Source organism: Salvelinus fontinalis, chromosome 5, assembly GCF_029448725.1.
Source record: "Salvelinus fontinalis isolate EN_2023a chromosome 5, ASM2944872v1, whole genome shotgun sequence".
NCBI classification, from domain to species: Eukaryota; Metazoa; Chordata; class Actinopteri; order Salmoniformes; family Salmonidae; genus Salvelinus; species Salvelinus fontinalis.
The window spans coordinates 50,103,864-50,120,208 of record NC_074669.1 but is presented as its reverse complement, the minus strand read 5'-3'; the positions used below and the strand labels follow the sequence as shown (position 1 = coordinate 50,120,208).

Here is a 16,345-nt window from a genome sequence, read left to right as displayed (position 1 = left end):
CTCAAACAACTCTGCAGAACCGTCTTTGTTTCGGCGATGGTCTTAGTTTTGCAACGAGATCATCGGTTTGAGGAAACAGGGGAGACTGGAGAACTAATACTAATTGCAAATTGCCTTGCAAAGGCGAAGAGCATACCTCCTAGTCGGTACCAATTGCCTAGGAGAGGAGAAACCACTCCCCCTCTAATACATCCACTGATTACCAAAACAACAACAGTCACAAATTGCCCTGCCCCTTAATCCTAGTTGATGTGTCAACAATCATCTGCACGTTAACCACCAAGTAGGCTGCTGGGAAGACAGGCAGCACTTAAAGCAGAAAGACAGTTTAAAAAAAGACAGTACCAGACAACAAAATATAAAGACAAAAATTATACTTATCAATCCTGGATATCAGGAGTCCTCTAGCTAGAGAATGACCCAGAATAGAGGAGTCCTTTAGACTGCGCCAGTTCAATTCAAGATATGTTTTGTGCCCAAAGAACATCCACAGTCCCTATTGATCACCACCATGGGTACACCCACAATTTTCCATGATTCAGGCATTCGCCTAACAGTACCTTAAGCTTGTAAAGATAATACAGTCTGTACGCATCAAATGGATCCAGATTATGACAATACAGTGCTCTCTACTCCTCAAGCAAATTTTGATTTCATTTTGGAAAACAGGATAATAAGAAAGTTAGAGGAAAACAGTGCTGGTGCTAAGCTAGGCTCAGTGTGGCCTGACAGAGCAGAACAGTACCTGAGGCCACTAACGCCCTATTCAGACTGTCTCTGAGCACCTAACCTTATCTGAACCCCATTCACCTGGGCCCGTATTTATGCAGCGTTTCAGAGTAGGAGTGCTGATCTTATACTTTTTTAAAAAATAAACAAAATATATTTTATACTTTTTAACCTTTTCACACGTACCAACAAACAGGTGTGATCATTCTACAGTGGTCCCTGCAGCGTACGCTCAAACCGGTGTGATTAGAATGCTTCTTTAGAACGTCCAGTTTCGATTGATGCAACAGTCAGCGTTTGAGCTGGCCACACTGTTTTTTCACAGAAACATTTTGCACAAACACAGGCCTTACAAAGTTATGTCCTGAATGTGACCAGTTTATTTGGGGATGTAATGTTCAGACATTCAGAGAAGTAGAGACAGCCTTACGCACTCCTCCAAACCACAAAATGTAGACTACATTTGTCCTAGCGCTAACTGAGAAAAGATGAACCTTAACACAAGCAGTCATATTTAGATAACTCTCGGCTGACAGAAACCACAATATGAATTAGGCAATAGGAATGACTATTTATAATTAATCACGTCACGGGTGAGCTCACCATTGATCGAAATAATTGAGTAAAACACTTTGTAGTAATCTAAAGTTATCCGACGATGGGTAGTTTGTGCGCGCCGCCATGTTTGTTTTTTACTTGAAAGATGAGAGAACCATTCCTTCACCTCAATTTAACATCTTTGGTCTGAGAGACGTTTACGTGACACCCACTTTCCCAACAAGTTCGACAAAAAGTTAGAACATATGAACTCTTACACTACTTCTCTACTATTCAAATCGGAACAAAAATATCCGCTAACAATCAAAAGTTACAGCAGTTTGTCGGAGTTTAAAGTGATGTAAAGTAGCTAGCTAACGTCAGCTAACAGCTCTCTCATGTCTCTTCACTGAGGTCCCAAACAGAGCCGTTGCTATTAATACTCACACACACAGAGGAGCCCATGGGACAGCGAAGGCAAAAACCATGAGGAGGGTGAAGAGGGTGATTGAATTTAGAACAATAGTGTAATGATGATGAAGAATTGTGAACACCAAGAAAGAAGCTACAAGGAGGCAGCCAAGCCAAGAGCGCGTCGTCTTCCATCTCAGTATCGTACACCATGCTCTAAATAACTCAACTGGCTAGTTTTCCTGTCTTTAAAGAGACGAGTGGTTTGTACATTGATCCTGCTACCCTGATTGGATAGATGGAAGCCGTTTCCGTTCACTCACTTCATATTTCACCAAATCACTTCTGATCGCATGTGTCGGTCTAATCATTTAAATTACTGCGGCCTCCTGTCAGCCTGCTACTATGATAAATCAATAGGCGAGGACGTTTGCTAGCAGCTATCAATGTGAATTATATCTAACAAGCGAAGTGAGAGTAGGGAAAGAAGAAGAAACGCTGATCTGCATGCGGACTGAGTGACAGCAGACTTGTCTGCCAGCTTGCCCTCCAAGTTTGGAGGACAAGACACACAGTCACACACACACATCCGCATGCTGCTCCTAATCTGCAGCTGTTTTGTTCTATAAACCTGCAGATATATATTTTTCCAACATCTATTTAGGCATAATAAAACACTTTTCCTTTCACGAATATCAACTGTCAATTTATGGATAACAACACACTAGAATCTGATACGTAGGCTAAAGGGGGGGGGGGAAATTCCATTGTTTTTTATTGCGTGTGAAAACTTCTTTCAGTTTTTACACGGGTCAACATAGACATTTTAATATGAAGGAGAGTTGTGTAGTCTATTCGGTTCAGTCAGTCAGCATCAGTGATTTGTATTTTCCTGCAACTTTCTGAAACGGCACAGGAATGTCCCTGTGTGTGTGTGTGTGTGTGTGTGTGTGTGTGTGTGTGTGTGTGTGTGTGTGTGTGTGTGTGTGTGTGTGTGTGTGTGTGTGTGTGTGTGTGTGTGTGTGTGTGTGTGTGTGTGTGTGTGTGTGTGTGTGTGTGTGTGTGTGTGTGTGTGTGTGTGTGTGTGTGTGTGTGTGTGACTACACTTTGTGTAGCCAATAGTGATGATGCTAATGATAAACTACTTCTGGTGGAAATGAAAAACCTTCTCAATGAAATGTTAACTACGAGGTGGCCTATGCATACTGTACCTGGTAGAATGATATCAATCTAATGGCCATTTGTTTAGCAAACTCTTGCAAAACACACCCAAAATCTAAATGTATATTTTTTCCAGACCTCAAAAGCAGCCCTTGATGTGGTTTACGCATTGTTGTGGACTTAGAACATCCAATTGTGTTGTTTTTCTCTTTACAAAGTGTGGTTTTGAGAGCAAAAACTTACAAAAAAATGGGGGGGAAATGAAACCTGAAAAAACGAATTGGAGAAAACGGAATATGGGAAGAAACAAGACGAATCAATCAAAAAATAAAATAGATTTTATAGGGCCCTATGTATGCTATGCTCAGTTAACATATGTGTCCCCCTTGGTTTTAAAGGTTCTCAGAGGGAAGGGGATCCCCTTTTCTGGCCAGTGGGTCCCTCTTCCCACTGATCTCCCTCCAGTCCAGAGAGGACTGTCATCCAAATACATAGTGATTTTTGGGGGTTTATTTGTATAAAACTTAAGCAATGCCTCATTGTCTTCTGTGTTCTATTATTACAGTTTGCATATACTGTCGTGTTCTAGTAGCAGAGTGTATACAAGTGTAGTAGTCCTAGTATAGTTATTTCTGATTAAATGTGTGATCTAACTGCCGCACAGTCCAAAGTAATACGATTGACATATAGTAGTATATCAAAGTAATCAGACTAATTATTTTTCTACATTTAACTTTGACTATATGTACAGTAACTGCTTTGCTTTAAATAGTAAAGTAAAACTTCTTCCACTACCACAAAAATACCTTTAAAGAGCTAAATCCAGCCCAACTACTTTACTTCATGTAAAGTTACCATCTAGTTCATTGTGATCTTACAGGCAAAACTTATACTAGATCAGCACTCCAACTCCGAGATGCTTTATGAATATGGGCCTGGGGGTGGAGGTGACCTTCTCACTGTTGAAACTCTATGGTTTATCCAGAGGTATTGTTCTGATACATAGAAAGGTCTCTTCACATACAATAGCCTAGCCTGGTGCTCCAGTCCGTTCGTGTTTTAGCCAACTTCACACTCCATCTCTCTTCTCTCTGTGGTCTGTAGAGTGTGGACACTCTAGTGCCTCCAGTCCAATCCTTATCACTCATATTAATTCCCAGTGGAGGTGCATCTCCTATATTTCCTGTCGGCCTAAGGCCATTTACCCAGCAGGGCTCCCAGTTTAAAGGGGCAATCTGGGATTAGTACAAACATGTTTTAACTCAAATGGATGGTCAGTTCTTGCATCCATATCTTCATCTATGAATTTGAGAGTGGTTACATTTAACCAGCCCCATACCTTAGCTGTTTAGCAAAAAAGTGGTAGGGTGAGAGCTTTGTTGTTGTTTGAATCCCAGATGGCCCCTTTAAGGAGCCTCTTAGTCTTACTGCCAGGATGGACAGGGCCTGACCCACCCACTGTGGTCGATACTGAATCCCATTGGCACAAATTTCTAGAGACAAAATGGGTCAAAATCCCAAACAAAATGTAATCTGTTTATTGGAGTGTGTACCAACAATCTGGGACAGTTTCCAATTAATTTTTCCGGTTTATGTTTAACACAACTACTTTCTTAGGAAGCACATTTTACTCTCAAAACCAGAAAACAACACTGACAAGTCAACTGTTCTGACTGTCTGAGTATGCTTGTGACTCACAGAGTAGACAGTCCGGAGAGTATATCCAAGTGTTGACTTTTGACATCAGTACGAGATGGAGGGCCAAGCTCACAGTGCCTCGGGAGTCCATTAGCATTCAAAGCTAGCGCTGCATGTCAAAAAGCAACTACGTCAAAAAAAACAAGGTCGATGGAGGAACGGCGACCACGAGTCAGAAAAAACTAACGTCTCAAATTCGTTTTTCATAGACTTAAAGGTCTGTGCTGTGTTGCAGCGATCAGGTTGTGTTGCTAGGTTTTCCTCTGCGGAGATTGACCAATGTGCCGGATTAGGTGACCCAGACCGTAACGTAATAGTTATTGTGAATGTCGAAACACATAAAGACACAGTAAATCCTCCATGATCTAGTTATAAACACACTCTGAGTTTGTCCCCATAGTACAGTATGTGTGTAGTATGTGTGTTTTGATGTATTGTATGTCGCCGTAGTACACTAACCCTTTGCCAACTCACTTGAGTGATTTGGGCACTTTGATTTGGGCACTTTGAAGATAAAGTCAAAAACTCATTACACAATAATTAATCTCTCTGTCTGTGAAACTCCTAGTGGATGGCGTATATAGCATTGCTAATGCCTTAAAGTTCCTGAGACCTGAAGCGCTGTCACCCCAGAACCAGAGATGCCTTTTCTGGGCCAGTGGTACTGACAGAGCATCGTAAATACATTGTGTTTGTTGTGTTGTGGGTTATTATCCAGGGTCTGCTCTGGATTTACCTTCCTCTTGGCCCGGAGCTGGCCGTGGTAGTTGTCAGATGAATCCCCCGGGATCTCTCCCCCCCACAGCGTCACCCCGACGATGGTGTAGGTGATGCCCATTACCATTAGGGGCAGTAGGTAAACCAGTAGCATCACAATGATATGAAACCTGGGCACGACAGGGAGAAGAAGAAAACCAGAATGTAAACAAAGATGATTGATTAGAAACAACAATGAGCAAAATGGCTCTGGCCCATTTTTAAAGAGGATATGCAGGCAGAGAAGTAAGGGATGAGAGGAGGGAGGAAAATAAGGGTTGGGTAAACTAGACATGATAAAAAGAGCAGTTCAAATCTCAGAGAGAGGAGAGAGAGAGAGAGAGGGAGAGTTAGGGAGAGAGAGGAGAGAGAGATAGAAAGAGAAAGAGAAAGAGAGTGGAGAGAGAGAGAGAGAGAGAGAGAGAGGGAGAGTTAGGGAGAGAGAGAGAGAGAGAGAGAGAGAGAGAGAGAGAGAGAGAGAGAGAGAGAGAGAGAGAGAGAGAGAGAGAGAGAGAGCGATAGAGAGAGAGTACCAGTGTGCACTTCCAACCAGAGAGGACAAAAGCAAAGGGAAGAGAGAAAAGCCAACTGTAGGTGCTAATAGGATGACGTGTTTATACTGTAACACAACCAAAGGAATGAGGTGAGATAACACATTGACTTGTAGAGAGAAGATTGAAAAGAAGGGCTATGCTAAGCTAGCCTAGAGAGGGCAAGTTAATCTATCTCAACTGGTACAGTCACATCTTTCGTTTGTCACAGCCAATGTGTGATGAGCACTCCGGCACAATATGGCTGCCATATGCAACCCTGAAGAACGCCACGGGCTGAAATAACAATAAATACGCTTTTCTATCAACTTCCACTGTCCTCCAAGAGTTGTTGAATATCCTCCTCACTTCAGTTGGCTCCACAATTCATGCATCCCATAATGCATAAGCTACCATAAAGTGTAACCATGTGAAACTGGTGTTAAACGGGTGTTAAACGTGTCTCATATGAAGTAGTCGTTTTAGACGTCTAGAATGAGGTGGCCTGGTACGATGTACCGCGGCCAACATGAGTTCAAATCTGACCTACTGCTTTTTCAGCACTCTCTCTCCTACCTTTCACCTCTATCTCTCTCTATCCAATAAACAAATAAACTTTAAAGATACAGTTGAAGTCGGAAGTTTACATACACTTAGGTTGGAGTCATTAAAACTAATTTTTCAACCACTCCATAAATTTCTTGTTAACGAACTATAGTTTTGGCAAGTCGGTTAGACATCTACTTTGTGCATGACACAAGTAATTTTTCCAACAATTGTTTACAGACAGATTATTTCACATATAATTCACTGCATCACAATTCCAGTGGGTCAGAAGTTTACATACACTAAGTTGACTGTGCCTTTAAATGGCTTTAGAAGCTTCCGATGGGCTAATTGACATCACTTGAGTCAATTGGACTTGTACCTGTGGATGTATTTCAAGGCCTACCTTCAAACTCAGTGCATATTCGCTTGACATCATGGGAAAATCAAAATAAATCAGCCAAGACCTCAGAAAAAAATTGTAGACCACAAGTCTGGTTCATCCTTGGTAGCAATTTCCAAACGCCTGAAGGTACCACGTTCATTTGTACAAACAATAGTATGCAAGTATAAACACTATGGGACCACGCAGCCGTCATACCGCTCAGGAAGGAGACGCGTTCTGTCTCCTAGAGATGAACATACTTTGGTGTGAAAAGTGCAAATCAATCCCAGAACAACAGCAAAAGACCTTGTGAAGATGCTGGAGGAAACAGGTACAAAAGTATTTATATCCACAGTAAAACGAGTCCTATATCGACATAACCTGAGAGGCCGCTCAGCAAGGAAGAAGCCACTGCTCCACAACCGCCATAAAAAAGCCAGACTACGGTTTGCAACTACACATGGGGACAAAGATTGTACTTTTTGGAGAAATGTCCTGTGGTCTGATGAAACAAAAATAGAACTGTTTGGCCATAATGACCATCGTTACGTTTGGAGGAATAAGGGGGGGGGCTTGCAAGCCAAAGAACACCATCCCAACCTTGAAGCATGGGCGTGGCAGCATCGGGTTTGGGGGTGCTTTGCTGCAGGAGGGACTGGTGCACCACAAAATAGATGGCTTCATGAGCACGGAAAATTATGTGGATATATTGAAGCAACATCTCAAGACATCAGTCAGGAAGTTAAAAGCTTGGTCGCAAATAGGTCTTCCAAATGGACAATGACCCCAAGCATACTTCCAAAGTTGTGGGAAAATGGCTTAAGGACAACAAAGTCAAGGTATTGGAGTGGCCATCACAAAGCCCTGACCTAAATTCTATGGAAAATGTGTGGGCACAACTGAAAAAGCGTGTGAGCATCCAGGCCTACAAACCTGACTCAATTACACCAGCTTTGTCAGTAGGAATGGGACAAAATGCACCCAACTTATTGTGGGAAGCTTGTGGAAGGCTCCCCGAAACGTTTGACCCAAGTTAAACAATTTAAAGGCAATGCTACCAAATACTAATTAAGTGTATGTAAACTTCTGACCCACTGGGAATGTGATGAAAGAATTAAAAGCTGAAATAAATCATTCTCTCTACTATTATTCTGACATTTCACATTCTTAAAATAAAGTGGTGATCCTAACTGACCTAAGACAGGGAATTCTTACTAGGATTAAATGTTAGGAATTGTGAAAAACTGAGTTTAAATGTATTTGGCTAAGGTGTATGTAAACTTCCGACTTCAACTGTATATACTGTATATTTTTTATAAGGCTTGAAGTAGGCTAGTCTACAAAGGAGGCTACTGGGCTAAAAGTGCCGTTACTCACATGAAGGGGTCGTCCTCCTTGCGGGGCCAGGCCACATAGCAGATGGTCCGGCGGGGCAGGATGCGGATGGTGGAGTAGAAGCAGAGGGGGAAGGCCAGCACCACAGCCAGCGCCCAGATACACATGATCACCACCTTGGTGGCTGTGGCCGACAACCGTGGCTTCAGAGGGTGGATGATGGCCATGTACCTGCAAGGGTCAAGATGTCGAAATGGGGTTGAAGGTCAAACATAAGGAAAGAGAAAGGGGGATACCTAGTCAGTTGTACAACTGAGTGCATTCAATTGAAATGTGTCTTCGCATTTAACCCAACCCCTCTGAATCAGAGGAAGTCCAATCATTAATTTAATTTAGGAGTCAGGGAATTAATTGGAAGTCCCATTCATTAATTTAGTTTTTGTAGTGGCAAATTACATAAATGAATGTGTGAAGGTTATATAACATGTTTGACATGCAATTTTAATGATTTAATTAAATTCCTGTACTGAATTGAGAAGGAATTGACTGCAACCTAGCTCTTGTCTTGGTCTTCTGTGTTTCCAAAACACAAAGATGTTCCACTTGAGGTCTGGCGGTCTCTATTGTAACATGGATTCATTCATATCAAACCAGAGGCTTTAGAACAAAGCCACGGACAAAGTTGAAACAATGGATCGTCCAAATTAGTGGGAGATTACTCTAAACACGCTGTAAGCCTGGGGACACACTTTATTATGCTGCTGTGTCCTCTGATTTGCCTCACTTTATGACTGTCCATTACTGAGAGCCATGGCTCGTTGATGCTAATGCTAATTATCATCTCCTATCCTTGAATGAAGCGCCTCGCTAACAGACAAGTTCCCCTCCGGACTCTGTTTCTGATAACTTTCAGAGCCCTGGCTGCCACCTCAATGACAGTCCGAAATCCCCCAAAGGGCCGTCGCTAGAGAGCAGTCCGTGCAGTCCCTTACCTCGTCTGTAATCACTTGGCATTTAGTCTGAGTGGCACTTGGGCCCTGGTATTGAGATGAGAGGAATTCAGAATTTGTCAATTTAACTTCAGTAGCAGTCCAGGTGTGTGTGTGTGTGTGTGTGTGTGTGTGTGTGTGTGTGTGTGTGTGTGTGTGTGTGTGTGTGTGTGTGTGTGTGTGTGTGTGTGTGTGTGTGTGTGTGTGTGTGTGTGTGTGTGTGTGTGTGTGTGTGTGTGTGTGTGTGTGTGTGTGTGTGTGTGTGTGTGTGTGTGTGTGTGTGTGTGTGTGTGTACGTACAGTGCTACTGGTTGATTAAAAGAGCCGAACTACGCAGGGGTCTGCTCTTTCAGGGCTTCATTGTATTTCATCACAGACACCTCATTATGGTGTTTTCCTGAGGTCTTTTCTTAGGCGAAAGCAATACCCAAGGGCCGCCAAGACCAAAATTGATACTTGCAATGAAGCATTTCGTAATTTCTTTAGGCAATAAAAGGAATAAAGGGTGGAAGTAATGCATGAAAAGGGTAGAGGGTGAAAATCCTGCAGTAGCCTACACATCAGTCTTCCAAAATGTCTTACTCTCCCTTTGCATCACAAAATTGGCAATGAAAGAATTTGAGCATTTCATTCATTAAACCTCTCTGGGATATTTGGGACGCTAGCGTCCCACCTCAACAACAGCCAGTGAAATTGCAGGGCGCCAAATTCAAAACACCAGAAATCCCATAATTACATTTCCTCAAACATACAAGTATTTTACACCATTTTAAAGATAAACCTGTTGTAAATCCAGCCACAGTGTCTGATTTCACAAAGGCTTTACGACAAAAGCACACCAAACGATTATGTTAGGTCAGTACCTAGTCCCAGAAAAACACAGCCATTTTTCCAGCCAAAGAGAGGAGTCACAAAAAGCAGAAATAGAGATAAAATGAATCACGAACCTTTTGATGATCTTCATCAGATGACACTCATTGGACTTCATGTTACACAATACAGGTATGTTTTGTTCGATAAAGTTCATATTTATATCCAAAAATCTCAGTTTACATTGGCGCGTTATGCTCAGTAGTTCCAAAACAGCTGGTGATTTTACAGAGAGCCACATCAATTTACAGAAATACTCATAATTAACATTGCTAAAAGATACAAGTGTTGTGCATGGAATTTTAGATCCACTTCTCCTTAATGCAACCGCTGTGTCAGATATTACAAAAACTTTACCGAAAAAGCACACCATGCAATAATCTGAGTACAGCGCTCAGACAACAAAACAAGCCATACAGATATCCGCCATGTTGCGGAGTCAACAGAAGTCAGAAATTGCATTATAAATATTCACTTACCTTTGATGATCTTCATCAGAATGCACTCCCAGGAATCCCAGTTCCACAATAAATGTTTGATTTGGTCGATAAAGTCCAAAACTTATGTCCAAATACCTCCTTTTTGTTTGCGCGTTTAGTACACAATCCAAACTCACGAGGCGCGGGCAAGTCCAGGCGAAAGTTCAGACGAAAAGTCATATTACAGTTCGTAGAAACATGTCAAACGAAGTATAGAATCAATCTTTAGGATGTTTTTATCATAAATCTTCAATAATGTTTCAACCGGAGAATTCCTTTGTCTGTAGAAATGCGATGGAATGCAGCTAACTCTCACGTGAGCGCGCGTGATCAGCTAATGCCAGACCCCTGACTCAATCAGCTCTCATTCCCTCATCCTTCACAGTAGAAACATCAAACAAGGTTCTAAAGACTGTTGACATCTAGTGGAAGCCTTAGGAAGTGCAATATGACCCCATAGATACTGTATATTTTATAGGCAATGACTTGAAAAACTACAAACCTCAGATTTCTCACTTCCTGGTTGGATTTTTTCTCAGGTTTTTGACTGCCATATGAGTTCTGTTATACTCACAGACATCATTCAAACAGTTTTAGAAACTTCAGAGTGTTTTCTATCCAAATCCACTATGCATATGCATATTCTAGCTTTTAGGACTGAGTAGCAGGCAGTTTACTCTGGGCACCTTTTTATCCAAGCTACTCAATACTGCCCCCCACTCCCAAAGAAGTTGGCCCAGTGCAGTCAAAAACTGGATTTATCTGCGTTCTATATATATTTCCACACTATGAGGTTGGAATAATACTGTGAAATTGTGAAAATTATGATAATGACCTTTAAGTGTAAGAGCTGTTTGAAAAGACCGCCTAAACTCAGCCTGTTTTGGTGGGATGGAGTTTTATCCTGCCTGGTGACACCACCTCTCTGCCAGCTAACTTACTTGAGAAATTGCTTTTTGCAAAGAAGCTATTCTTGTTTCTTTTTGACTATTTTAATTGAAAACAATCACAGTAAGGTACTTAATTTTGAAGCAGAAATTATTTGATATTGAGATAAAAACGTCTGCATTGGAACTTTAATGATTTTGTAACTTGCATAGTCTCAGCCGGTTATCAGTTATGGGCTGCTGTGCCTAACATGACCGTCTAAGAATAACGAAGAATAATGAAGTGAGGGACTTGCTTGAAGAGTGTCAACTACCAACAATGGTAAATCTAATCAGTCCCATCTCAAAGAATACACTCGCTGACAGACTGGCACCTCGTCACACTCTTCCCGCTAAACGTGAGTGTGTGTGGGAAGATGTCTTGCCGTTTTTATTATACTAGGTGTGTGTAGGAGTCTTATCTGAAGTGCTGTTCACACAGGAAATTAGTTTTACTTCCACATGAAATAGGGATGGAGGGGTGGAATGGGGGCACATTCTGCCCTTAATAGAAGGGGGGCACATTTACGGATGGCCACCACATTGCAACCCTGTGCCATTTCCAATGCGACAGACTGTCTGGATTGCGCTGCACATCAGTTCAGCCATGCAACAAGTAGGACTGGAGGTTATGTCTTTCAATCTGGGTCAAATCTATGTTCTCTGGTCCTCTTGTTCTCTTCATCTCTGGCATGGGGTGATCAAATTGAAGGGACACTTAAAAATATGGAATTGTCTGCCTCGGCTGCAGGAAGGTCATGGAGAGCAGAGCCTAAAGGGTGCTCCTTTTGTGTTGTCGCAGCGCTGCAGGAGATACCAGTGGCTCACACTCACTACTTCTCCTCCATTATCACACCATAGCTCTACAGTATATAATGTAACATGGGGGATATTGATCAATATCAAATCAGCCAGAGTCCCATTTGAAATGATAATCTCATTAAGTGACAAGAGAGTCATTGGGGGATGTGGTTGTGTCTGTGTTTTGTGTGTGCCAAGCCACTTGTGTTTGATGCAAGGGTGTGTGTGTGTACATGCATGCCTTTTATGGAAGTGCTTGCGTGTGTGTGTGTGTGTGTGTGTGTGTGTGTGTGTGTGTGTGTGTGTGTGTGTGTGTGTGTGTGTGTGTGTGTGTGTGTGTGTGTGTGTGTGTGTGTGTGTGTGTGTGTGTGTGTGTGTGTGTGTGTGTGTGTGTGTGTGTGTGTGTGTGTCTATGCGTGTGTGTGTGTGTGTTATTTTTACAAACCAAGTCTGGCATCTGGCTTTGACTAGGGTATAAACAACCCTTCAGGCCTGTGGTGTCGGGAAACAATTCACTTTGAGGTCAAAACAACAAGTCCTGTCTCATCTCTTTAGCAGACTATCGGAGAATGGTGTCAACAGTAGGACAGCAACTCATAGTGTTTGACTGACACCCCGTTGAGTGAATACTATTCGGTTAAAACGCCAATTCCAATCAATCTGCTGTCAAATGAGTGAATCATTTAAATTCACTGCAACCAATCAACCAATCAATTTCTTATAGAAATATGAGAGCCGAGATGACTCTCTATGTATACAGTGCATACACTGTATATCAATGCACTTCATAGTTAACACCAGATTCGTTTGTGCTATAGCCAGCTCCTATGATCATAATCAAGCCATGTATTGGCATGACAAGGCATACTAATGACCATAAGAGTTGGCAAGGCAATGCAGATCCAAGCATACTATCAATACTTAACTACACATTTATCTAAGGGGTAGCGTTTTTCTGAACGGTCAACTGATGTGAAGTGGATGCACACTAACACAACCCTCAGAGGCACCTCCATCACCGGAATGGATGTGTGTAGGCTTCCCCAGTGACACCCCCTGAAGACGCCATTAATAATATATTAGTGTCTGAAAATGTCCAATAATAGTGCGGGCTTGTGCCAATTTGTCAAACGACTGTAATTAGGGGTGTTGTCCAAATGTAGGTTTTGGTTTCCTCGAGTGTAAGTAAAGCCCAGTGAAGAGTGGTTACTGGCGTTTCTGTATTTCTGTATTTCTATTTGGTCGTACCTACACACACAAACACACGCTAAACTGCCACACCCTACACAGATGCAAGCATATGATCGCCCGTGCACGCAGGCATGCACACACACACACACACACACACACACACACACACACACACACACGCACACACGCACACGCACACACACACACACGCACACGCACACACAATACTCTGCCACCCCACATGCAAGCAGGCCATCAGTGTTGTGTCAATGTGACGTTCTACCTGCTACACAGGGCGTGTTGTTTTGAGAGCAGAGGAGCAGAGGGGAAGAGGGTCCTTATTCCATTTTTCCTTATCGTACCATATTCATTGATTATGCATAAGTTATATGCAATAGCTTTAGTCCAGTTTCTCACAAGTACTCATTAAATTGTTGCTAGTGGTTGTACTAAATGATCCTCTAATTACACAAGTTGCTTTTGTATACAATGTGAAAATAATCTATGTAGCTAGCTAGTGTTTCTTCTCGACAGTATCTTCTTGACTTCATAAATCTTAGTAAAATAACCAATGGTGTCTAGTGGAGGCCATATGCAACCAAAATCAACTTTATTTCTAATGATGTAAATTCACAAGATAGAATTAACACGTGTGTCAGCCATCGAGAACTGAACCTCAGAGATTCTTGAGCTTGGACGCTGCCATTGGACGTGACGCAACGCGAGCACAACATGGACAGTATAACAGCATTCAAGTGATTTCAAAGGAAGCATTCCCTCAATGGCGGATGACTGACGGCAATACCAGATGCCCGATGGCTATAGTGTAGCAGGGCCATAATGATGACAAACCTGCAGTTACTGATATGCCAGAACACGCTACAGAAACCTGACACCGGCTCCGTCTAGATTTACAGTGTGAATCACAAGGACATTTCCAACATAGAACCTGCAATAGAGCTGTGCTCTGATGGTCTGGATAGATGGCAGTAGTCTGGATATTCCATGTCTCTTGATATGACTGCCAAGGTAAGTTAAGAATATTTTTCACCTCCCCTGACCTCCATCAAGAAGATGAAAAGCATTGCTAATTTCAGTTACTAATCTTTTTTTATCTTTTCATTTTTTCACTTTTCAAAAGCATAAATGTACACACATGCATGTACGCAGGCATCCACATACACAGACACACAGGCACACATCATTGGACACACGCAAACTCATGATTACACATGCAATAGACTGCCCTCCCCAGCATAGACACACGTAGGCATACACACACACAAATTAACATTCATGCATGCATGCACAGACACACGCTCACACACAATATATACCCTACACACACACACACACACACACACACACACAGGCATGCACACGCACGCACGCACGCACGCACACACACACACAACACACTGTCCTCCTACACATGCAGGTATGCACACACACACACACACACACACACACACAACCTACTGCCTCGATAGAATGAACAAAGAAACGTACATTTCCTTAAACAGAAAAAAAATGCAGCCATGGTGTGTGATCTCCATTCAATAACTACTTGAGGGAGATGGGGGAGGGAGGGGTGGGGGGAGAATACCAGTCCCCTACAACCTCATCAGCATCACCATGAAGAGTGAATCCTATGTTTTTTTTACTGGTGGAAAATGCTTGTAAAGAATCATGAGAGGTGCTGAATAATAAAGTGTATAGATCACCATCATAATAATTCATAATTAATCATAATACATAAATACCATTATTGATTTAAAAAGTAGGCATGATCAGCATCAGTTGCCTACCTATCAACGGCAATTGCAGTCATCGAATAGATGCTTGCGAACACGGAGGTGACGGGGAAAAAGTTGTGAAACCTGCAATAAGCCTCTCCGAAGTACCAGTCTCCGTGGGCAGCATATATGAAATTAATTAATGTGTTGAAGGCGGCCATGGATGCGTCCGAAAATGCCAAGTTCAAAAGGAAATAGTTGGTGACTGTCCGCATTCGTTTGTGGGCGAGAATTATCCATATGACAATGAGGTTTCCGAACACAGCCACCGCCAAAACGGAGCTGTAGGCGACCGACCACAGGGCAACTTGCCAAGGCGGCTGAACAAACTGATTCGTAAAGTTCCCCGTTGTTATGTTCGATCCATTGAGTGCCACGGCTGCCATTGTGACTTCAATTGTCACTTCCTACTGTGGAATAAGTAGTTTTTTCAGGCTGTGTCCTTGAAATCTTTAGAAAAGAGTAGATATTTAGAGAAGAGTAGATAGCTGCACGACCGCGCGCAACGCACCTCTCCGCAATACGCCAGGAAAGATTATCTCAACTTTGAATAAAAAGACCTGTCAGCTCCGACTCCACCGCAGTCGCCTGAACGCATCCCATTTATAATTTTAGCTTTGAGTGCATGCCTCTACTTCGGTGAAGATGGCAAATAAGAAGTACAAGTTTCCATCCGCATCCACCACTTGCCTCCTGTTGAATGTGAGCGCGATGGCACCGCGGGGCCCCCAAGCATATGCAGTATAAACTGTGCGCGCATATAATGACGTACCACCAGTAGAAGCTGGCACAAATAGGCTAGAAAACTCGATTGATTCTGGCACTGCTAATTTTAAACTCGGTGCGGGACAAATAGGTCGGATCAGGCGTCTGCCTACACTCAGTAAACCTAAAAAACACCATCCCCAGTGACAACATGATGTTTGAATATTTGGGAATCCCCCGCATGCATTCAAATATCAGACAGCAAATCCATATTTTTCATGTTTTATCTTCTTACCATATTTGCTCAATTCTGTCAAACAATTAGGGCTTTGATTTGTTACTGATATCTTTGCAAATATTTACTTTTGAGAGATATGTTTAATGTTTAAGTGCAAACAGTAGCCTTTTAGTCCACCATGGCATGATGGCATGCATCTCATGTTAGGTTGATGCAGCCCAAGCCTTACAAAAATAACGTCAACAAAATCAGCAGAAAGAAA

General features: G+C 42.3%; 1 protein-coding gene across 1 annotated transcript in view; it reads right to left on the bottom strand.

Annotated features, from left to right (window-relative positions):
• tacr3a (tachykinin receptor 3a) overlaps positions 1 to 15,972 on the bottom strand; it is a 36,732-nt gene extending 20,760 nt beyond the window's left edge. The window contains exons 1-3 of the mRNA XM_055923810.1: positions 15,153 to 15,972; positions 8,131 to 8,319; positions 5,273 to 5,423 (exon numbers count right to left, since the gene is read on the bottom strand). Of these exons, the coding sequence (XP_055779785.1) occupies positions 5,273 to 5,423; positions 8,131 to 8,319; positions 15,153 to 15,526 (714 nt within the window). The 5' untranslated portion in view covers positions 15,527 to 15,972. The remainder of the gene's footprint in view (positions 1 to 5,272; positions 5,424 to 8,130; positions 8,320 to 15,152) is intronic.
• Positions 15,973 to 16,345: the final 373 nt, after the last annotated feature.